General features: G+C 42.5%; 1 protein-coding gene across 1 annotated transcript; it reads right to left on the bottom strand.

Annotated features, from left to right (window-relative positions):
- Positions 1 to 383: 383 nt before the first annotated feature.
- On the bottom strand, positions 384 to 23,111 carry wnt4 (wingless-type MMTV integration site family, member 4). Its single transcript, XM_034584666.1, has 6 exons — positions 22,384 to 23,111; positions 6,231 to 6,312; positions 4,614 to 4,767; positions 4,120 to 4,251; positions 3,581 to 3,723; positions 384 to 2,153 (listed from the first exon to the last, which is right to left on the bottom strand). The coding sequence occupies exons 1-6, from the start codon at positions 22,587 to 22,589 to the stop codon at positions 1,683 to 1,685; spliced, it is 1,188 nt and encodes a 395-aa protein (XP_034440557.1). The 5' UTR covers positions 22,590 to 23,111; the 3' UTR covers positions 384 to 1,682.
- Positions 23,112 to 23,664: the final 553 nt, after the last annotated feature.

Raw genomic sequence — 23,664 nt, 5'->3', positions numbered from 1 at the left:
GTATTAACATACATTCATAGGCAGTATAGTCTTCTTCAGTGTATAAGTCTTTACAGATCTACAGTATGTATCTATAATGATAGCACGTTATTATAGGAAAGCTTGGCTTTATGGTGGTGGTACAAGACAACAAGAGAGTCCTGACAGTGGCTTGAGAAACTGTGTGTGTGTGTGTGTGTGTGTCAGAGAAAGAGAGACAGAAACAGTGAATATGTGGTTGGATGCTTGTTGTGGGGCGAGAGCTCTATGTGCGCTTGGAGAGAAAGTGCTTCAGTCATCATGCATGGTGAACATGCTCGGCAGCCCTCTCAGACCCCTTTGTGTGTGTGTGTGTGTGTGTGTGTGTGTGTGTGTGTGTGTGTGTGTGTGTGTGTGTGTGTGTGTGTGTGTGTGTGTGTGTGTGTGTGTGTGTGTGTGTGTGTGTGTGTGTGTGTGTGTGTTTACACTGTGTGTTTGCTGGTGCATGCACATCGCTGTTTGTTTACTTGTGTTTGCGTTAAGTCAACTAGCATCTGGCAGATGCCGGCGTGCAGGAGGAGGCCAAGATCTAAATCAATCCAAATGGGCACGCAACATTTTCACAACACAATGTTCATTTTAGATCTGATCTGGAAGCTGTTTCAGTACAAGCTTTCTGGTTTCCTGTTGCAGGTAGCAGCTATGAATGAATACAGGTGTTGTTTTAGAGTTGTTTTAAGTTAAGTTTGTGAGTGTTTTGTGTCTGATGCCCGTCACCTGTCAGTGCTAATGGCCGACAGAAAAGACAGAAAGGAGCGGACAGTGGCTTTCACCTGTTCATCATCATGATCATCATCATTTTCATCATTTTCATCATTTTCATCGTCATCATCATCATCATCATCATCATCATCATCATCATCATCATCATCATCATCATCCTCCAGGAAAGAGAGAGAGAGTGTGTGTGAGTGTGTGTGTGTGTGTGCGCGCGCGTGTGTGTGTGTGTGCGTGAGTGGAGCAGCATCAGGGCATTGCAGGGGGTAAAATACTTGACTTAACAGCAACTGAACCCCAGCGCTGCACAGCCATGTTACACCGAGGATGCAAATCGCAGAAAGTCCATCCGCGACTCGCTTCTCTTTGTTGTTCAAGTCCTCTGACAGACCTGGCGTCTCCCTTTTTTGACATCCACGAAATGAGTCACCGAAGCAGCAGCAGCAAGGACAGAGGGCAAATAACACTCCTCTTGACCCCACCCCTTAATCCCACCCATCCACCTGCCCACCCATGGGTCCACTTTGTCCCTTATCTTCACTCGTCTGTCCCTCCTCCTAGGTCCACCCCCCGTCAGTCTCAACAAATAAGTTAAACATTACAAAAATAATAAGCATCAATGACAAATCAAATACGAGAGTGAGGGAGGGGGACTGAAAGTGAAAGATGCTCTCTACTTGAGAAGAAACAAACTGCCTCTGTAGCCTTGTAGGAAATCCCATGCATAAACTACCCATATCCATACATGGTGGCATGAAATGAATAGAATGACCTTTGACCTCTTAGCCACTCAGTCTGTTTCCAGTAGTAGGCGGGCGGGGTGGTTTGGAGCAGGAGAAGAAGGAGCTTCACAAGTCCTCCTTGCTCCCTCCAGCCTTGTTAATTGATAAAGAGTGTGGGGGCGTTTGTTTTGTCCATCAGCAGTGCCTTCTACGCTCCCAATTCCATCACCGGCAAGTGTGCATCTCCACCATTTTGCGGCACTGTTTGCATTTGACATAACAGCACCAGTGGAACTTGCAGCTGCACCTGTCCACCACCTCCACCTCCTGCGTCTGGAAGCCGCGGCCGCAGCACATCAGCTCGCAGCCGTCAATGGCCTTTGACGTTCTGTTACACTGGCGGCCCACCGTGCCCAGCATACCCGGCGTGCGTGGGTCGTAGTCGCAGAAATCTGGACTAGGTTCCAGGTAGACCAGGTCTTCGTCCGTGTGAGGTTTGAACTGGGAGTTGCGAGGCATCAGGACTTTGGTGGTGCCCACCTTGCGCTGCTCCACCTCAGTGGCGCCGTCAAACTTCTCCTTGATGATGTTGCCCACCTTGCGGAACGGCGGCATGGCTTTCCAGCAGGTCTTCACCTCACAGGAGCCCGAAACTCCGTGACATTTGCACTCCACACGCATGTGGGACAAGATGGCCTGCAGAGATGCCAAAGAACCTCAGGTTAGCTAACGGACAGTAAAACAAGATGATGCCGATGAGGAATATCTGTAAAGACGAGGTGGTGACCCACACCACTGCCAGCATACATCTCTCCAAAACAGACTCTTTGTTGCTACAGTAACAACTATAACAAGGTTTTTCACTGCTACCAGAGCTGTGGACATGAGACTTGGACATGGGACAAACAAATAAGGACTGGGACTTGCATTTGACTTGACTGCTGTGAGACTTAACGTTTCTCAGACCTGAGTCTCTAAAAACTTATCTTGAGACTTTCATGTTAACTACAGACAAGGAGACCTTGCAAGCCTAAAATGTAATCTGATTGATTGCTTAAAAATAATTATAGATTATTTGTCCTCTCTGTGGCGGGTGTGGCTCAGGAGGTTCAGAACATCGATGGTTAGATACCCGGCTCTTCCATTGCCAATGCTGAAGCATCCTCGGGCAAGAGACCGAACCCCACAATTGCCCCTGACAGCTGTGTGACTGATGTCTGAAAGGGCTGCACACAGATGAACTGGATGAATGTGTTTGAGAATGGGTGAATGGTAAAACTGGACTGTAAGTTCTCATCAAGACTAGAAAAGCTCTATATTTTAATTTAAACTGCACAGTCAGGGACTGCATCAAGTCACACAGAAGGCTACCTTATTCATTTTCATCTGCATTTCAGTTTCAGTTACAGTTAAATTAGATTAATCACAAATCATGTAATTAATTATGTACATTTTTAAGTCTCTTGACATCCTTACTAAAGATTGTTTAGGTCTTTTATTTATCATTAGGTCTATTATGAAAGACACATTCTCAGTTTTGTAAAACTCACCATTACAGCTGTGAAATGAAAACTTTGAAATATATTCATTTAATTTGACTGGGCAACATTCAGGAACCAACAGGAAATATTCACGAAAACGATTTTGAACTTGACTTGACTCATCTTGAATGACTTGAACTTTGCTTACTTGAGATTTGATTTGGACTGAATATAAATAACTTAAGACTAAACTTTGAATTATCCTAAATTGTTTGAAACTTGACTTAAACTTTCCAAAAATACTTAAAATACAAAAGAACGTGACTTGGATTAATCTTAGATGACCTGAGTCTGGACTTGCAAATGTCTCATATGAATTGGCCTTTACTAAAATTACTTGAAACCTAACTAGACTTTCTCCAAAAGACTTAAGTATATCTGACTCTCAGTTTTCATTCCTCTCCGTGTTGTTTCTGTTGTAAGCTCCCAGACTCTTATGTAACACACACAACAAACTATGTCAAGGTCAAAAAACTTGTTCCCAGCAACTTTAGAAAACATCTTCCTCTAATACTGAATACACTACACTTAAGTGCAGTGTTCTACAAACAGGCTGATTTTCTTTGCAGAGCAGTGCGTTACCTTTCGTCCAGCCTCATTGTTGTGCAGGTTCATGAGAGCCCGACTGGACGACTGGCCTTTACTCCTCTCTCTCACATCCACAAAGGACTGAGAAAAGGCCACACCATACGCAATGTTGTCGCTGCAGCCCGACCACTGGAACCCTGGGACACAATATTCAAATAGAGACAGATTGGTTTTCTGAATGGCTCTTTCCTCCCTGTTAAAAACATTACATAAACACTACAGTTTTACATTAGTAGAATATATATTATATTTTGCAGAAAAAATATACAACTTTACTGATGCTGTAAAAGATATGGCTTTACACACAAGTAGAGAAGATGGCATTATTACTAAGCTACCAATCTGTCAGGTCTTTTCAACATAAAATGAGTTGTGTGTGTGTGTGTGTGTGTGTGTGTGTGTGTGTGTGTGTGTGTGTGTGTGTGTGTGTGTGTGTGTGTGTGTGTGTGTGTGTGTGTGTGTAAGTGTGGGAGTGTGTGTGGGAGAGAGAGAGAGAGAGAGAGAGAGAGAGAGAGAGAGAGAGAGAGACCTACCCTCTGGACTGACTCCATGTACATTGTGGTCACAGCCACATTTTTCCAGCTCTCCGCTGCTGCAGGCCCTCGTGACCGCAAACGCCACACTGGCTGCTGAGATGGCATACACAAAGGCGGCCTCACGGGTGCCTAGCAGACACACACACACATGCACAAACACAGTCATATTGTTTGACTATGGAACTGAAAGGAGCTTCTTAGTCTGAATTTCAAAAAGAGGTGTGTATATACAGATAAAGGGTGTATTCAAGTCCCAGGGAGGGAGCCCAGACTTTAACATACAGGGGGCGGTTAAACCAACACAAATGGAACCAAACTCAAATTTGTTGCAATATTTTAAACTGACATGAGCTTTTAGTATACTTAAGTTAACTGATACATTACATTACATTACATTTCATTTAGCTGACGCTTTTATCCAAAGCGACTTACAATAACTACATTCTGATACATTGTCTATAGTCAGGAATCACTGCAGTGTGTTCTCTTACCCTGGGTGACCACTTTGCCAAACACAGGCATTGTCTCGAGCGTGGAGCAGTTCCATCGACGGTTACGGAACTGAAACTGACACTCATCTATCGCCAGCTGGGCTCCACGACGCACCGCATCCATCACCTCCACACTGCGCTTACAGATCTGAACCTGGAGCAGAAACACACAGGTGCTACGTCAAACTAACATACTGAATTTGGTATCAAATGCATTGAAGTATGGAAAGATAAGACTCATAATGGATCGACATTCTCAAAGAAGCATATTGGTTTCCAGGGGTTTATCGGCATGTACATGACGCATCAAATTCTGTTTCAGGGTATTATTCATTTATATCATTTAATCCTTCAGTTTTAATGTAATGTTGGTGCAATATTCACACAGGTATGATGCGATCCCTCCTAGTAACTGACTAACTGGTTAAGTATTGTCCTCATATGAATTACAGATACTAAGTGAAGTGTTAACACAGTTTATCTATGGACTCACAACCTTTGCCACAGTGATTTCAAATGTTCACCTTTTCGTCAAGTTATTTAAATTCATGTCTTTATCAAAGATAAAGCATTTACCCTTTTCTAATAGTTTTTTGTTGAAATATGCCACGAAATAGATCTTGATGTGGGGATGTGCTGTCAAAGATGTGTGTGACTCATTGAGCTTGGCAACAGAGCGGATATTTTCCTCCAAAGATTTTGAGCGAGCCTCAGAGAAGGCCAAAGACAGGGGTACAAGTTCAGAGCTGTCAGTCACGTCAACACACTTCTGGTGCTCGAGGTTTCAAGACGGTTTAGCTCCTGGAAGACCTTCCCGGGGCTGATTCACAGGCTTAAAAGCTTCTGATTCTTGTATTAGCTAAGACAGTGAGTGGTTTGCTCTGGAGTCCCAAGTTAGCGTTAGTTGATTTCAATATTGTAGCTTGATTTGTGTATTTATCTTTAGAAACCTAACCTATTTAAATTTAAATAATTAAAATTTTGCACAGTTGTACCTTTGAACACCGAAGATAAAGATGTTTTAAGAAATCTTATGACATCTTTACAGCAGAAAAAACAAGGTCTGTGCTGCACTTTCAGCATTGGTTGATGCAGGATGTATTACTACAGAACTCCCGATGGCGCTGTAACTATAGATTCAATGCTAATATTGCTAGCAATCGACATTTCGGTTTTGTAAAAAAAACATTTTACCATCTCTGGCCACTCTGTTCTTGTACAGATTTAGAAATTCTGAATATTTAATCCTAATTATTTCATGGTCCATGCTTTGGTCAACAGGGACTAGCTGCAATAACAAAATCTGAACTTTTCGATGCATGCCTGCTCCACTTGGGCACCATTGCAACCCTCCACACAGGTACATGTGAAAGCTTTTGTTCAGCCATAATGTAAAGACATCAATCTATTTCAAAAGGACAGGCCTCTGCCATGAATGAACAGCTGAACTAAACACAGGTGCATCTGCTTTTCTAAGAAAAGCCTCTACAGGCGGTGCAATGACTTCCACCATGTTTGAGTGTTTGTGGTGATTGTGTCACCAGGATGCATGAAAAGAACCGTGAACATAGAGTTATAATGTTTGAATCATAATAGTCAGTAGTTAAAGGTATGAACCTGTCTCTGGATGAGGCCTCGTAACCTCTCGCACGTCTCCTCATCCTTGATGCTTCCCACTGACGACAGCTTGGCCAAGTACCTGACAGAAAAAGAAAAGCACACAACAGGATCTCTTTAAGTTTTGTTATCCAAAATGAAAAATAACATATTTATAGGGGACTTTAAAGTACAAGTAAAGATGTTGAAAATACTGACTCTGATCTCTGCAGGTTAAAGAGGTAAATTCTAATACAGACACAACACATGATTTCAACAAGTTACCATGTTTAATGTTTCCTTACAAACCACGTTGGTTAAATTGGACGAAAGGAGAGAAGCAGAGATGGTGTCAGGAGTGTTTGTTCCCATGAGGTTGTGGGAATGTTTTGGGTAAATGTCTGGTAATGAGGACACTGAGAGGAGGGAAAGTGGTTTATCACACACACCACCTCCAGGTCAGGCAGATATCATAATCCGAGAAAATGGCATTGGTCTGGATGCCTTGACCCTCACACATCCACCTCACCTCACTTCAGTCTCATATCTCGCGGGCCAGCTGCACCCTACAGAAATAGGTCTTCTTCAGTGAGTGTCCCACAGAGGGAGCAGCCCTGATTATGTACTGTCTACACCGCAGAGTGTCTGTCGACGTCATTTAAACCCATGTTGAGTCTGTAGGTCCAGTTAGTTTTTCTAAAACAAAGAAAGAGGTGATAAATCCTCACCTGACACAAGCATTTTGCTAAAAAGTATGCACAGAAGGACAAATCACTTGATTCAAAGAAACAGACGGCAAGTTGCACTGTAAAAAGTGGAAATTAGTTTGCCAATTAGATTTTGCTCATTTAAATATTTAGATTTCTTCTATGCGCTGTACAAAGTGGATGGTGAACGACTTTGTTTAATTTTTACAATGAAATGTGAAACATTTTCATTTTAGGAGGCGTTACATGCTGGGACTGCTTCTTGTATAACTATTGTGTGAATCTCCTCAGAGTTTCATCATCACAGTGAGTGTGTTCAAGTATGAATTAAACATTGTTCAGTATCTTATCTGAGTAGTAGGTATGTTTTAAAACTTTGTGTGTGCTTCCAATCGTCCTGTTAAGCTAAGCTAACCCAGCTCCAAATGCAAAACGCCGATAATCTAAATCTTAAATTGAAAGAAAATAAGTTTTCCATTTAGGTAAGACCTTGTAATCCAACAGGTAAAGTCTTAAATATATCACATAAAAACAGAAACCATATTAAATCCAACTGGCACTCCTACATACATCACAACTGTAAACGATGGAGTGTGTAAAGGACAGGTACAATAAATGTGATCACCAGCCTGCTTTAATATGAAGGGATGAATTCAGTGTTTGCAGGCTGCTGCATACAATGGGCAGGTTTTGAATATCAAATGGCACTTAATAAAAACAAATTCCAACAAAATGAACCTTTAGGCTGTTACAAGAACAAGTAGACATGTTGTTTTTCTCAGGCTTGTTTTCTGGGTCTCCGGTTATGAGTTCCCCAGACCACACATACCTCAGTGAAGCCCTGTCTGCCTGTCTCAATCAAACCCTGGCACAAATCCAGACGGCAAAGGATTCTGTGGTCAGATTATTGACAGTAGTCTTAGTAGCAGTGTTTTACATCAGCGCACAGGGTTGATAGATATGAGCATTTCTGCATGAGATCCAGATCATTTTTCTTCTTTTGCCACAGTCAGCTGGTAGCTACATCTCGGCTCTTTGAACCCACCTGAGTTTGGATGCTAACAGGACAGAAGTACTGGACGTTTAGCATTAGTGCATGATGTGGTAGTATAATTAGTATATCATCCTCACGCAGGTCAAACAGCTCCTCCTCTCCATTCACCCTTTCATCTCCTCCTCTCAACAGCCCAGATTATCTCTCCTCTCTTTCTCCCTTCCTCTTTGATGGCCCCCTTCTTCTCTTCCCGACCAGACAGTGTCAGTATTTTGCACTCATCGCTGTGATAACCCCGCTCTCTCCCACTCCACCTCATCTCAGCCACTTCCGCTCACATCCACCCTAGCTGGTGACCTCACTCGCTCGTAACGTTGACCACCACTTATGCATGAGGCATCATTTTCATTAATATTCCTCAGAGCGACTGCAATGTCTTCATGTCAGGAAATCCCAACATTTTGTTGAAAGCTGTAGTAGCTATTTCTACATTAGTATTAAGTGACTGATGTGTGATGGATTGCTGTAGTTTTCCTAACCTTTACAGAGTGTTTGGTAGATTGCAAAAGAAACTTGACTGGGTCTGTTGAGCGCACTGTACACTACCCAGTAGGAGACTAGCTGCTAAATTGTCCACAATGTTTGCAGCTAGTCTCTCAAAGAGCCAGGTATTTCCCTCAGGAACTGGTGGAGACCAACAATAGAGATACAAGGATCAGGTTGGATGGAAGCAAATGAAGTAAAACAATGTAATGCTGTTGGTAATATTTGCTGTGTATTGTTTGTATAAAACAGTCTTTTAAGATATTCCTCATGAAAGTATTTCAAGGTTGTGTTTTCAGCTTGTTCTTCTGCTCCCACATGGTCAGAAAAGTCCATCTGTGCAGCTTTAACAGAGGAGTCTCTTCATTCCATGCAAAGATGACAATGTAATGTCACATGTAACAATAGACAACAGTTTTGAAGTTAATTCAGTTGCACAATTCCCGAAAAATATCAGCACAACAACTCTCGTTGAATAGAAAATCAAAAATGAAAAGAGGTTCAAAACAGACCTCACTATCCATGAGGTTATTTCTCAACAGGTCCCCCTCATGCCCCCCCTTCCAGCTCAGCTCTGCCCTGCACTGATTTACTCCACTGCAGTTGTGAGGCTTTCATCAAAGCCATGTGGGATGTTTGATCCCCCTTTGTTGTTTAGCGTAGCCCTGGGCAGGTCACTGCGTTTGGGCCGAGGCATCCAGCTGGGAGACCATCAGACAGAAAATACGAGACAACAACGGAAAGCTGCTCCACCGACGGGCAGCACCACACACACAAAGACACACACATCATCCCTATGGCCTGACATTCACCCTGGAAACATTTAATAAACATTGGATAAGCTGTTATTCAGGTGATGTTCTGCATGTGTGTATATGTGTGTGTGTGTGTATACACGCGTGGGAAAAGTCTAGCGCAGGCCTTGGGCGAGTGAGCGTTTGCTGCCCTGTCTCGTTTTATCTGTTCATTCTACTGTGTGTACCCTTCACTTCCCAGAGACGAGGTTAACAAAACACCTCAACACAGAGACAGAGGAGTCAAACCGTAGAAGGACAGGGCAACACACACACACGCACGCACGCACGCACGCACGCACACACACACACACACACACACACACACACACACACACACACACACACACACACACGCACACACACACACACACGCATCATTCCCCATCTCATCTTCATTCCTCTCCCTCTTCTCTCTCTAGCCTCTGGTAGTTGCGTGCTTAAATCCCAGGGGCCTAAGCCCAGTGGAGCCAGTCATGTTGTGAAGGCTGCCATGTGTAATGCAACACAAACACACAGCGGCCTGCGAACACACTAGTGTCCAGGTGGAATGCTCCATACCTCCCACCCTGAGCCCCCCACAGACTCATGGGAGGCTGAAACTGAAAATACGAGATAATTTCAAGCAGAGGAGACACTATGACGCACGTTCTTATCTGCAGACAAGCAGACGAAGGATAATATAAAAACGCATATATCAGCTTTTAGCCTTTCTAAATATGAATAACTCTATTTTCAATTTTAAAAATAGTTATCAGATTATGTATTTCAGTGTAAGAGTATTGGATTCATGTTTTAGTTGATCAACAATAAATAAATCAACAATTTTAATGGTCAAATAATAGCTAAGTCATATGTAACGAATCAATCTAAACTCAACGGTCTACTTACTATCTTTTAGAGCTTCATTCCTTCAGAATGAAGCTCTAAAGGAAATGGATCTTTGAGCTCAGATTAGGCCTATTTTGTTGCACATACTATCACCACCAAGTTTCCTGCTCAGTTGTTGTTGGAAACAGAGTGCATACCTCAGATATGTAAAAGAAAAGATCCTTCATTAATGCTCTCTAATAGACATGTTACTTATTTTTTTACCTGAACTGAAGTGTAAAGACTGGTTTGAAATATTTTGTTAGTAATGGTTTTGTGCTAAGAATAGTGACTTACTTCATATTGAATGGAATTGGTATTATTCATTACTCATGCATGTTTCAAAAGATTCAAAATTATTAATTTAACCCATTCATTTACGACAATAAATAAACAAATTAGGATTTTTTGCTTGTTCTTGGCTTCTTAATGAAATTTTAGAATTTTAGAATTTGTTGTTGTTGTTTTGGTGTAAATTAATTGTCTTGAGACTATTGTCAGACAAAACAAGCAATTTGTAGATATTACTTTCCTCATTCTGTTAATTCTAGGGAAATCTAGGTCGGATATCTCAACTTTATACAATCCACTGTTTTCTATTTTTATATAGTTTAACATTAAGTCCCATACACCCTTCCTATACCTGACTCCCATAAAATTCTCATTCTGGCTGAAATATATCTAACCAATCAATTTTCCACAACTCTGCGTTGACACTATCTTAATTCAACATTGAATATTACATTTTTTTTACTTCTTTGACTAATCTAAGAGACAGTGCAGAAACGGAAAAAAAGGGGTAGAGGGCGTATGGAAGCTGGACACATCTGCATGACACTCAACACATACACACACGTACAAAGGGACACAAATGCTCACAAACTGTAGCTCACTCTCTGCCTCCGTCATCTCTTATGTGTATTTATATGAAAATATCCTGGTGTTTGCCTTTCCAGCACTGAGCACACAGCGGAGGCACACACTGACAGGTAAATATAGCATGGATTGGAAATGCAAAGGAGCAGAGCTGCAAGAAAGAGTCTAAGAAACGTCTTTTCTACTGAGCTGCTGTGCACAGCTCTTAAAGGAACCAACAGAGCTGCAGGCAACGCTGCAACAACAAGTTACAGTCGAGTTTTTACTTGATGCACAATATTTTTCTTTAGTTTAAGACCAACAAACTGCCATGAGGAGAATTAAACTGAAATGAAGCGACAGCTCAGTTTCACAACTGACAATATAGCCTCAGATTCAGCGCTGCCAGCGGAGAGGCTGCAGGAGACTTCAAGTAAAGATAAATGGTGGTGTGACCTGAGCTAACCCTCCCTGTCCCCTCTGCAGTGGACACCTACAGTATGTAAGACATGTTGTGACCTCTAGAGGGCACTGTTCTCCCAGTTTACCTGTAGATATCTCCCTGAACAGTGGACAGTTTTAGACAGCCAGTGTGTTGGCAGTTGAAGAAAGACCTTATACAACTTTCAACATTTTCCTGAAAAGTGTTCTCCAGCTGCTCATTGCATGTGAAAGGGTTACTGGTTAAGTTCTAAAATACAAATCTATCTTGATATCTTTTCTCAATTGAACTATAGTGTTTATTAGTTTTTAAAGGTCTGATCTGTGACTTTAAACAAGTTGGGGTCTGGAATTCGGAGCATCATTGTTGATGTTTTACACTGAAGATTTTTCCTTGCAAAAGGAAGCAGGTGGGGAAAGAACGATAAAATATAAAATACTTGTATATTCCTCACCTTGTACTGTGCATCATGCTCTTTAAAACCCTCTGTATGTCAACTGACACCACTTGTAATCAATATTTCCTGAAGACAAAGAAAAAGCAGAGCTGCAAAGAAAGCAAAGGTGGATCTCAGTGACCACCACTGACCTGCAAATGTGAGACTGACCTTTGAACCTGTGTCAAGTCCGGTGTCAGTGAGCTCCTGTCCTGCTACTGACACCTTGACCCCTGATCTCTGTAAATCAGATCCAATGTAATGCGTGTCCTAATTACACATATCGCTCTGTGGTGCCAGTTGACAGAAAACACATGTCTATTAAAACAGTGTCTCACAAGCAGGGCCATTAACCACATAAAAAGTACATCAGCTTCATGCTATAGCCATTTTCAGAAATGAAGTCTGGTCAATGCCTGCAGAACTGGGTCTGGACTTTCCCCGGAGTTTGCCTTTTTACACATGAACAACGCAGTGGGAGATTCTTCGCCTGTTCAGATCAGGGGTCGTGCAGACTGCAAGATGTATAAAGTTAAATTTCGGTGCCGAGATCACAGATTTTAGTTTCCAGCACATCGACAGCGGCATCAGCCCTTATCACCAAAAGCTTGCTTGATATGTTTGTCAGTGTCTTCTACGAGTGAGGAAGCGTTCTTTCATCCTGAGATGTTTGCAGTGTTTTAGTTTTTTTCATTTTTGCGTCTCATCAACACACCTCCTTGCTAGTAGTGCTTCCTGAGGGGGATCTCCTCCTGTGTTTTCACATCGGTTCATTGAGACATTCTCCAGGTTTTTACCATGGCGCAAGCAAGACAAACTCCAGAGCCTCACACTCAGACATTTGCTCACATACAGCCCCTCTGGAGATTATCCGGAGAGCATGCCAGTGCTCAAGCTTGACTTTTAGATGATATTGTTTGATACTTGTAACTGATAATTGAATAACTGTAAATACCTCAACATAAACACAACAGCATTACTGTGGTGGATGTGGGAACGGCTGCAGTTAAGAATTACCCTTTATCTTGATTGCAATGCTGTTGATGTCATGTTGAAGATGATGGGAAAATCAAAACTTTGTAGATGTATGATTTTTAAAGATAATGTGTGCTTTGAGTCAGAGTATAGGATATAAAGCATTTGGGAATTAGCTATGGTAATATGCATGTTTCTTTGCCAGGAGTTAAACGCATGAATCATTAAAAAGATGGATATCTCACTGAGAATTAACCAAAACATCCAAAAGAAAAAACAAAGCATTGGTGACGTTCAGTCATTGGTTCACGAATCTGAGGGCGGTGGTGGGAATAATGGGTGGGTGTGCAAGTTATTGTATTGGAAGACGAGGTGGATCAAATTCTGAGTCACTACACTCAAAACCGTGTAGTGGGGAGACAGTACCTCGAATGGAAAGAATGAAAGATAAGAAAGAGGGAGGGGGAAGAAAATGGAAAAAGGACACTGGGAATCATTTAAAGTCCGACAGTGCAGGAGAGAAAAAGGAGAGGAGGCAGGGAGGAATAAGACGGGAAAGAGTTAATGGAGAAAATAAAAACTACCTGATGAGTTCAATCAGCACTTATATTGTGTGTGTGTCTGCCAGCACTTGTGTGGTTTTGTGTGTGTGTGTGTGTGTGTGTGTGTGTGTGTGTGTGTGTGTGTGTGTGTGTGTGTGTGTGTGTGTGTGTGTGTGTGTGTGTATATGTGTGCCCACACGTGTCTGAGTGTATTTTTAATTCTGCTGGCTCCACTAGAGCTCATTTCCCCCTAAAAATAACATGCTCTGCCAACACCACAACCCGCACTCACACACACACACACACACACACACACACACACACACACACACACACACACACACACACACACACACACACACACACACACACACACACACATTTGGGAAAAGAGGCCCTAAATGCCATGAAATTAACCTACTGCTTGGTGTTAGTGCTGTGGCCCCAAAAGACTAGGAACCAATTAGTGTGTGTGTGTGTATCTATGTGTGTGTATTTATGTACACGTGTGTCAGTATAATGTACGTGAGCACCAGCCTCATCCAACTGTCTTCTGATTCTTTGTTCCGCTTTCTATTGTTTTCCAGGTGATGTAACCGGCGCTCTGGCTCTGTCTGTAGCTTTCAGGAAACAATAGCTGTGAACAGCTGATTGTGTCTAAATGCAGGACTTGGCTGCTGCTGATTGCTGTGCTATGTACCTGTGACCATTTCAGTTTGGAGGTAAAGTCAGCCGGGTTGCTAAACATGGCTCAAAGCCCCACCTAAGTGGCGTGTTGGTGGACTTGTGCTGTTGGGGTTAGTTGGACAAAGATTATCGACATGTGTGATCATGTCATGTTGGTGCTGGTCTCTGCATCTCTGTGACCCATCATCCCCTAGCAGGTGTCTACCCTTAGTTTTCAATGTATTTTCTATAACGCTGAAATGTCATTGGATTTTCACATAATATTTTGCCATTTAAACCTATTTCTACACAGGATTTATAGTCAACAGCTATACTAGGTGCTCTGGCACCATGCGGTTTATTATTGTTACGAATCCAAATCCAAAAAGTATTTAAATATTGATGAAATATTGATCTGATTTTGGCACTGCATGTGAAGTCAGTAAAGGAATCACCAAAATGATAACAGTTCATCCTGGGAGGTATATCAATGTGTGTAGCAAAATAAATGCCAATTCATCAAATGTTTTCATCAAACATCTGTTTAACTACAAAACACAAATGCAACATCAAGAGGAAAAGAGAGGATCACTAAAGTCAGTATGATACACCTTCTGGACTCCATGAATGTCTGTACCACATCCAGCATCAGTAGTCTGTCCAGATCTGGTGGTAGACTGACCAACCCATAGACAGGTTGACAGCATCCGTAAGTCACCAATCAGTAAGACTGTAAGTGGCCAATCAGTTTCCAGTGGGTCCCAGTGGCCCTCAACCCCTCTGACCCCATTAAGACAGTTTTGTTATTTGAGGTAGTTTGTAAGCCAATGGTACTATGTGTCAGCCAAGGGACACAAATAATGTAGCATGAATGAGCAAAGTTTTCAAATGTCCAACAATTTAAAACACCAGCTTATAACAGTAAATGGCATATTGATGATCAGCAACAGGGCTATAACCTCAATTACTATCATTTACAAAAAACCCTAACAAATTGTATTAGCTCATGCTTTGGTCTCCACCAACAGCTCACAAGATCTTCTCCCTTCCACAGATACAGACAGCTTGTCAGAGCTTGTTTGCCAAAGCTGGATGTCTATGTTATTACATTGATGAGAGCATAACCGTGTCACCTATGTGTTTTAGTTATTTAGCTGCACAGAGTTGCCAAGTGGCTAATAAATAAATTAAATGAATTACAAATGCACCTGTAGTTATGGTAAATGTGTGGTAAGCTACATTTTTGATAATGGCCTATTAAAAGTCCATGAGCTACAAGATGAGAATGAGGTTAAAATAATTTGTATATTAATAGATTAGGAGAGGTATGATCCAATATGCAATTTGAAATTTTAATAATTTTACAAGTTTAAGATTTTGCAATGACACTGAGGCAAACTGCATGTGAGCAGGATAATACACAAGATATTAGACAAGTCACTACAAGACCGATGATTTGATCTCTTACGTTGTAAATGTGGATTCAAACATTCATAAAGTTGTGAACTGAATCAAAAGTGAGTTGCATCCATATCTGAATTCAATGAATTCATGGTTGTGTTATTTTCGCATTCACTTTTGATCGCAATTGATAACAAGATGAGCCTGCTTGTAAAGTTGAAATCTGTCATGCACAGTGGGCAGGCTTGAACATGCAGCATTTACCGCTCCTGATTACTGTTTACACAGTTAACACACATGTGTAACTTATGTGTTGTGCACAAGTTTGCATGTATAAAGAACTCTCTGTGCACAAGGTTAGAATTCATTTACAGCATGCTTCTCACTTTTTTTGGTACCTCGTCTGAACAGAATCCTTAAGTTTTCAATTTGGACTTTTTGTTTGCAGACTGAAGTGAAGCATTGAACGCTACATTAAGTGCCCTTACATGTTCCTAATGCTCAGTTTGCTCTTGCTGTGATAATTAGGGGGTATTAACCTGGACAGGGACGTAGGGATTTTAAAAGTCTGCCACTGTGAGCCCCACACAGACAATACTGAGATACTGTTGCCACAGATTCTGTGAGCTACAACTTCAGCTCCATGTTTTTAACCATCATTTATTAACATTTTGGCTCAATAGCAATGTTATATTACACTGAAATGCCTATTGGCACTTCCTGTGTGCAGAGTTATTATTGTTCCTGACACCAAGCAGGTTATATTTTCCTTTTTCTGTCTGTTAGTTATTAGAATTACACAAAAACTGCTTGACAGATTACCATGAAACTCGGTGGAAGGATTCAGTGTAGGTCAGGAAAGAACAGTCAATTTTGGTGGATCAAAAAAAAAAAAGGCTGTATACTGAAAGTTTCGATTTCTTTGCAGCATTTCCCACAGAATTCATTCACCCCATGGCGGTCGAGGGGTGCACGTGCATGTGCACAAACATTGCTCTGTAGTGCCGCAGATTCCGAGTGACGGAAAGTGAAGTACACTGACTCAAGAGTGAGAGACAAGTTCTCATCTGAGAGACAGAACTGCATTGCATACCACTTGCGGGTTACATGCACAACTGCAGCTGAAACTTTGAGGTCTGACAGTCTGTATGGACAGTAACAACGTTATGGACATAATAGTGCTGCACACAGCTATACAATGCAGAGCAAAACACAAAGTTAGTGCTCTCTTCTGTTGAGACACTGAGAAGTGTTAACATTTTTTAGGTTCATTCTGAAACTGTGGTGGGACAAATTAGAATATGGCGTGCTGCCACAGTCTAGTTTTAAGGGGAAACAGTGCTTTAAAATGGCAAAAAAGGGCATCAGCCTTGGTGGAGGTATGCGCTCTCAGAGGGACTGATTTGACTGAGTTGCAGTAGTTGATAAATGAATTGCCTCCATGAGCTGTGTGTCACTCTCAATGGTTCTGTAACTGCCGGCCATATTGATATACAGGCCAAGTCAGTAGCACTGACCTTCACCTGACACTTTCACCACATGTAACACATGCCCCCTCTCAGGTATTTGCAGATGCTATGATCGAGATATTTTGAAACGTTTGAAAGAAAAGTCAATGTAACTTGCTGTCAAGTCAATGCATCCATATACATTTTGGAATTCGATCAGCTGTTCACAGCCCGGTGTTGTGTCTCCTAAAAACCCTGTGCACCTCTGTGTGTTCAGTTCGGTCTCTCGTCTTTCAGCGACCCTGATGTTTCCTCGTCAGCCCCGAGCTGTCCTGGCATTAATCTGGTCACCCTGAGTGATTCCCTGTGGCCCCAAGCGTGTCACGATAATTGTACACACACTCTGGTGACATGAGTTCTCGAAATAACAGGCCACAGCTTTACCACATTCATGTGTGTGTGCGTGTGTGTACGAGGCGCCAGCTTGTACCGGAAGTGCCGCATACCCAAGGGCTCTGCTTTCTCTGGTTACCCATCAGCTGCCATCTCTTTACGTTGTCCAGGAGACAAGCAGACAATATATGATCACATGCTTACACATGCACCTACACACTCACAAAGAAACTGAAAGACAAAGAGAGAGACACAGACAGAAAGAAAAGACCAGTGTTTGTGCGTGTTCTTTATCCTGCTTTACATAAGTGGACTTTGACGATAGCTGTGACGACCCTCTCTCTCTGCCGTGTTTGTCCCTTGCGAGGTGGAGAGGATTGTTTGCTCGACCCTGCAGCATCTGGGCTGAGCCTCTAAAGCACATAAAGAACGACCATTTTGGTCCACCTTTCTCTCTCTCTTTCTCCCTCGGCATCCTCCCCAACCTTCCTCCTTGGTCTCTTTGGTTTGTCACATCATACAACACCATATACGCCATACTCATTGCACACACTATTGTCGTCTGTCCTATTAATACAACCCACGGTTAGGCTTAATTATTCTGTGTTTTTTTGGGGTTCAATAAATGACTCTTTGCAACTCTCCTATTTTAGTGCCAGCCTTGTTGTCGATGATAACATAACCATGACAACAGGAATAGCAAAGCAACATTTTACATAAACCAGATCAATTTGCTGATGATATATGATTTTCCAATCATATTCATCTTCCCACTGGCTTCGCTGCTATATCTCTTGCTTCATGTTGACAGCAGCACATGGCATCCAAACTTGAACCCACTGTTCCCAACTGAAAGTGAAGTGTTTGAAAAGCAAACACTCAACTCTTTCTAGGTTTTAAAAGAGACGAGCTTTCCTGAACAAACATCTGAGGTCTCTAATCCTTTCTGCAGAGCAGATTCATGAAAGTTTAACTAAACAAATAAATGAAGACGAGCACGGCCTCTTGTTTTCTGTCTTTTCTTTAGACACATGCCAGATGTAATCCTTCTTTTACCACAGGAGTGGTGAGAGAAATGATTTACAACTACACTCAGGTCAGCATCTGAGATCTTTTGAAGTACATCTTAACATTTAAAGCAACGTTTGAATCAATTGATTCAGTTAAAAATAGTGAGTAAACACAGTAATTATGGTAGAAAGGTAGAGTAAGATTTTAAAGTCATACTCAAGCGTGAATATATCCACAATGACTTGTGTGACTGCTACTGATGTTGATGTTTATCAGGTGTAATTTTAACCATCTACTTCGATGTGTCAGCATGCTAATGTCTGCTAATTAGGCTGATTGGAATGTCGTTAGCTTAGAAATTTGACCAAAGTACTGGACAAACTGAAATTCTGACCTGATGATGTCACTCAAGTCAGAGGATCAAAGGTTTTACTATTCATCCTTAACTTAGTAGATTTATGCTCCCACAGGATGATCAGAATGGCTTTAATGATCCCTTGAGTTCCCATGTAGCGCCACCTTGTGGTTAACATTTTTGTTTTGCAAGAAATATCTTGACAGCCATTGCAAAGTTAGTACTGGTATTCATGCCCACCTCAATATGAATTGTAACTAGTTCCCTATAGAAGAGTGGTTCCCCAAACTTTGTCTATTGAAAGTCTCTTCTTTGCTAAATTCTTGCCCTGATGCTGAAAATGTTTCAGTTGAAGATGTCTGTCCAATTTGTTCATTGTTAGAAAACAAGGTAGAAATGCAACAAAGCTACCTTGCTGGGACTAAACAAGAGTTTTTTAATTTACTAAATATTACGGGCAAGTTATTCGATGGTTATTCGATGGATATCTATGCCTGGGTAACAGCTGTGCATGTGTCGGTGTGTGAGCTTGAGCATGTGTGTTGCACAGTCAGTGGTTACCATTGTTCTGCACCGAGCGTGGTAAATACTGACTTTGTGCCATTGCCGAGGGCGATGCCAATATATATATATATATATTCCATCAAAAACAAAACGACAGCTACGCAGATGAAAAGCAGACCTGGAGCAGCGTGCAGGTGCAGCCGAACCAGTCAGTGCAGGGTCAGAATCAGAGGCGGAGGAGGTGGGCGATGACAGACAAACTAATGAAAAGTAGCACTGAAATCCCTTTTCAGCAGCGGGACACATAACACATAACTCAGCAGCCACAGAGATTTGGCAAAGTGATTATAAAGGTGCTGAAGGTGACAGTGACAGTCAAAAGTTAAAGTGCAGTCCAGGTCAGGCTGCAGTAATGTGAAGAGCACCTCTGAGGAAACAGTTCAACTTTTGTAAATCATATTTAGTGAATGCAAACTTTAAGAAAGGCTTCATGAGTGAAATAACAATAGTGTGTCATATTTCTCATATAACAGCACGAGGGTGGCATTTATTTGTTTTAATTATCGATTAATCTTCTGAGAATTTCATGATTAATAAATACTGATTTCATATCTTAAAACCAAACTCTTTTGCTTTTATAAATCAAAGGCAGGCCTTACAATGCAAAGAAAATATTAATAAATTAATACAATATAATATAATTAATATTATTACATATTAATTCAAAATCTTCTATCAAATGAATTGTTCAAGCAAAATTCAATCTACTGAAAGTCGTCATATTCCAAATTAATTGCAACTCGCGTTTTTCAGAACCACAACACAACGTCTACGGTGAATAGAAACATGTGGAAGAATAATGACGTCAGCACCAAACTTTTTTCCAATGTCATGGCTACATTCTCTGTAGTATTGAATCAAACTGTTTTTGGTATAGAAACATATATACCAAGAGCGTCAAAAACAAAATCTAATCTGAACACATGAATTAAATTTTTTTTTTAAATGTATTAAAAAAAGCTTCAGTCATGTAGATGGACACTCCTCCTACCCTCAGATGAATTACAGAACAGGTCCATCAGGCACAGGCCCAGGGACCCCCTGACCCCCTGACCCCCTGACCCCTTGTGCTCCGAAGTAGGAGAGGGTCTTTTACATGTGTCATGATCCCTTGATGTTCTCACATCATTTCATGTGGGTTTGTTATCCACAGTGAGATAGAGTACGAGATAAGTACATGACGCAGCAGTCACAGTGAGCGGGTGTCTCATGAAGACAAATACATGTAGAGAGCAAACCCCCACCCATGTGATTAACACTTGAAATGAACACCCATGTTGCCCCGTCCAATCAAGTGGCGTTGTGGTAAACTGCTCAGAGTGTGCAGTGAGTTAGTTAATGCATGTTTTACAGTTCGATCTGTCACCACTTGTATACAGCAGTAATCTAAGTGCTCTCCATCCCGTGACCCTGAGTGTATTGACTGCGGCGTGAAGGTGAGACTGAGGTGCTGAGGACTCCGATTTACAGTCCGCACAGCCACACACACAGATTCTCCTGAACAGTGCAACCCCGTAGAGCGGACTGGCAGCTCGGCAGCTTGCCTGTACATGCCTGCTCTGTGCTGCTGTCACCACGCCTTCAGCCCTGAACAGCACAATTACCTCTGCACTCAGTGAGGGTAGGCACTGCTGTTTGGCATGGCCTTGATTTGACTTATTCTGATGAATCTGTCAACAATGTCAGTTGGGCCGTCTGCGGCGCTCGGCTGATGTAAACATGGCAGGCTGGAGTGTATTATTAACTATTATGACTATTACAAATGGATTAACACAAGGAAATTATACAATTATGAAAGTCAACACGCAGTCACTGTTTGGCAAAGCAGACACTTCAATTGTAAGATTCTAAGAGCAGGTGAGCGTGCAATAACTGCACCAGCGTCAGGTATAACTCGTACCACCTGAGGAGGGTCCTCCCTGAGTGATGAGCGCTGCTTGTAAATTAGCAGAAGCTGAGAGGAATGAATGACAGCGCAAAATGGAGTGGAGCCTGCGGAGGAATGCAGAAACCCACCTGGCCACCTCCCACAGGCTGCTGGGAGAGCAGGCACACACATGCGACCCGACCGACCGGCCCCAGGAAGAGGTGGCACTGTGCAGCTCAGCTACAGGCTCCCCGCTCAGCTCTACCCTGCAGTCTGGCTGCTCCAACATCCTCCACTACGCAATGAAGGCTTGTTCTGACCGTGTAGTACTTTTATATTATTTCTAATCTCCAGCGAGATCCTTATGATATTGTCTTCTGGTCATATAAATGTTCGGTGTTCACCTGCAGAATTTAATAACTCACAGCAGTTCTCTTCTACTTCATGCAATTGTACAGTAAGCATTTAGAAACTATTGTAAGACAGTTTTTAGAAGGAGTTATTTGAGCTCAGATGCAGCTGAACTACCCCACATCTCCCTAATAATGACTATATTAATGATTTTATTTCTCTTGCATATAAAATAACATCAGTGTTGACAAAACCACAAGATTAAGAGTTTTAAGATTATGAAGGATGCAGGGCAGAGGTTTTATTGCTCCGGGAACTCTTCACTGTTAGTTTTTACATTTTTATTGACATTTAAAGAAAATTAGCTCATTAAATTTCACAGCCTGCACTAAAAAATCTCAAATCTCTCCACATTACTGCACCATTACTAACATTTACTGATCCGATTCCAAAGAGCATCTCCTCTCAAATGTGGGCAGAAAGATATCAGGGTGAAAGGAAACTTGGTCAATGAACTTTATATACTGTTTCCTTCAGGCTGCATGTGAATATTAGAGTCATAATTCCACCTGCCGTTATATATTATATTAATATATATATTACGTGCAGGATGCATTGTCATTGTCATTTTTCAATGAAGAAAATGCTGTTTTATGGCGACCTGCGCCTTAAAGAAAGAGCATGTGCTCTCTCACTTGTGTAATGGGGGATGTAGCAGTGTTGGTAAGTTATTAAGTCTGGGGGAGACAGAAAGAGACCTGCAGGAGGGAGAGTGTGTGTGAGTGTGTTTGGATAGTTAACAATTAACATGAGAGACCACCAAGCTGGAGGAGGCTGTGAAGATGAGGAGGAGAAAGAGAACAGGTGAATGCTATAAGATTGGAAGTGGAGAGGAGTGAGTATGGTGCGCACTCTAAAATCAGGATGAGGGTTAGAGAGGCGGCGTGGAGTCCAACTTACAGCCAGTTACTGGCGTTGGCGGAGAGGAGCGCACAGCAGAGCATCAGGACGCACCGCAGAACACATTCCTCGGTCATCTCGAGAAGGATGGAGGGGAGGTCGGTGCGAGCTGAAATAATCCCGAGGTGGACAGGGGTGGTGGAAAAGAAAGCAAAAAAGAAAAGGCGGCAGGGTCCGGAGATGTCTGTTAATCCATCATCCCGCATCCAGTGGATCAGGCACCGGGGAGGCGCGCAGCTCCGCGATCCGTCCACCCGGTTCTCCCGCGCCCTCTGCCACTCCTCACTCAGAGGGGACAGGGTGACGGGGGGAAGAAAGAGGGATGCTTAAATAAAAAAATGATATATAGTCAAATCTCTGGAGCCGCTCGGGCTCAACCGGACCCTTCTTCTAAACCAACCTGTGCGCTTTCCCTCTCAGCCGCGCGTAAACATGAGCAGGGAGAGACGCGTGTGGAGGTGGACAAATCAAAGCCAATTGACCGAGCTGCCCGGTGGATCTTCTTCCTCCTCCACCTCCTCTTCCTCCTCTCTGACGGCTTATCACTTGCTGCCGGGTCCAGCACTCCTGTCCTGTCTGAGCGCAGCGGGCTCTTCAACTCTCGCAGGACGCATACACACACACTCTGAGCGTAAAGACGCACGGCTCCTCTTCAAACACCACCGTCCCTCGGTGTGTCTGCCTGAGGAGAGAGTGTGTGAGCTGACTTTAGTTGAGGGGCGGTGCGAGGATGTAGAGGTATGTCAGAGAGATGGGAGTTTTCTGGGGATGAAGGAGGAGCTGCTAAGGTACTCTCTCTCTCTCTCTCTCTCTCTCGCTCTCTCTCTCTCTCTCTCGCTCTCGCTCTGTGTGTGTGTGCGCGCGTGCGTTTTAGAGGTCTCCTGGGAGGATGCAATAGCACAGCCATTCACTTATGCCCTCCCCAGCCACTCTCCAACACACATTACACACATAAACATACTGTCCTGCAAACACACACACGCACACACACACGCACACGCACACACACACACACACACACACACACACACACACACACACACACACGCACACACGCACACACGCTTCTTGGCAGCACTTCACTCTCTCTGTCACACACTCAACCAAATATTCTGCGGTCAACAGTCTATTTAAAGCTTGGCTGCAAAATGTCTGCATTTGAAACCAGCAAATCCCAAATATGACAAATGTCAGCTCCACACTACTGATTGATGAAAACTCTGTAGGTGGATAACAAGGTGAGGCAGCCTCGCTGGCCTCATGTATCACCACTGAGGCATC

Source organism: Hippoglossus hippoglossus, chromosome 5 (assembly GCF_009819705.1).
Source record: "Hippoglossus hippoglossus isolate fHipHip1 chromosome 5, fHipHip1.pri, whole genome shotgun sequence".
Classification (NCBI taxonomy): domain Eukaryota; kingdom Metazoa; phylum Chordata; class Actinopteri; order Pleuronectiformes; family Pleuronectidae; genus Hippoglossus; species Hippoglossus hippoglossus.
The sequence above is the reverse complement of the archived record's forward strand: the minus strand, read 5'-3'. Positions and strand labels throughout refer to the sequence as shown.

Bases quoted from the DNA above. Each gene is read 5' to 3' on its own strand.
- wnt4 (XM_034584666.1), bottom strand. From the start codon at position 22,589: ATGCGGGATGATGGATTAACAGACATCTCCGGACCCTGCCGCCTTTTC. The intron at 4,252-4,613 runs GTAAGAGAACAC...TGTGTCTGCTAG, and splicing joins TGGCAAAGTGGTCACCCAGG to GCACCCGTGAGGCCGCCTTT. The intron at 3,724-4,119 runs GTAGGTCTCTCT...ATTGTGTCCCAG, and splicing joins ACATGGAGTCAGTCCAGAGG to GGTTCCAGTGGTCGGGCTGC.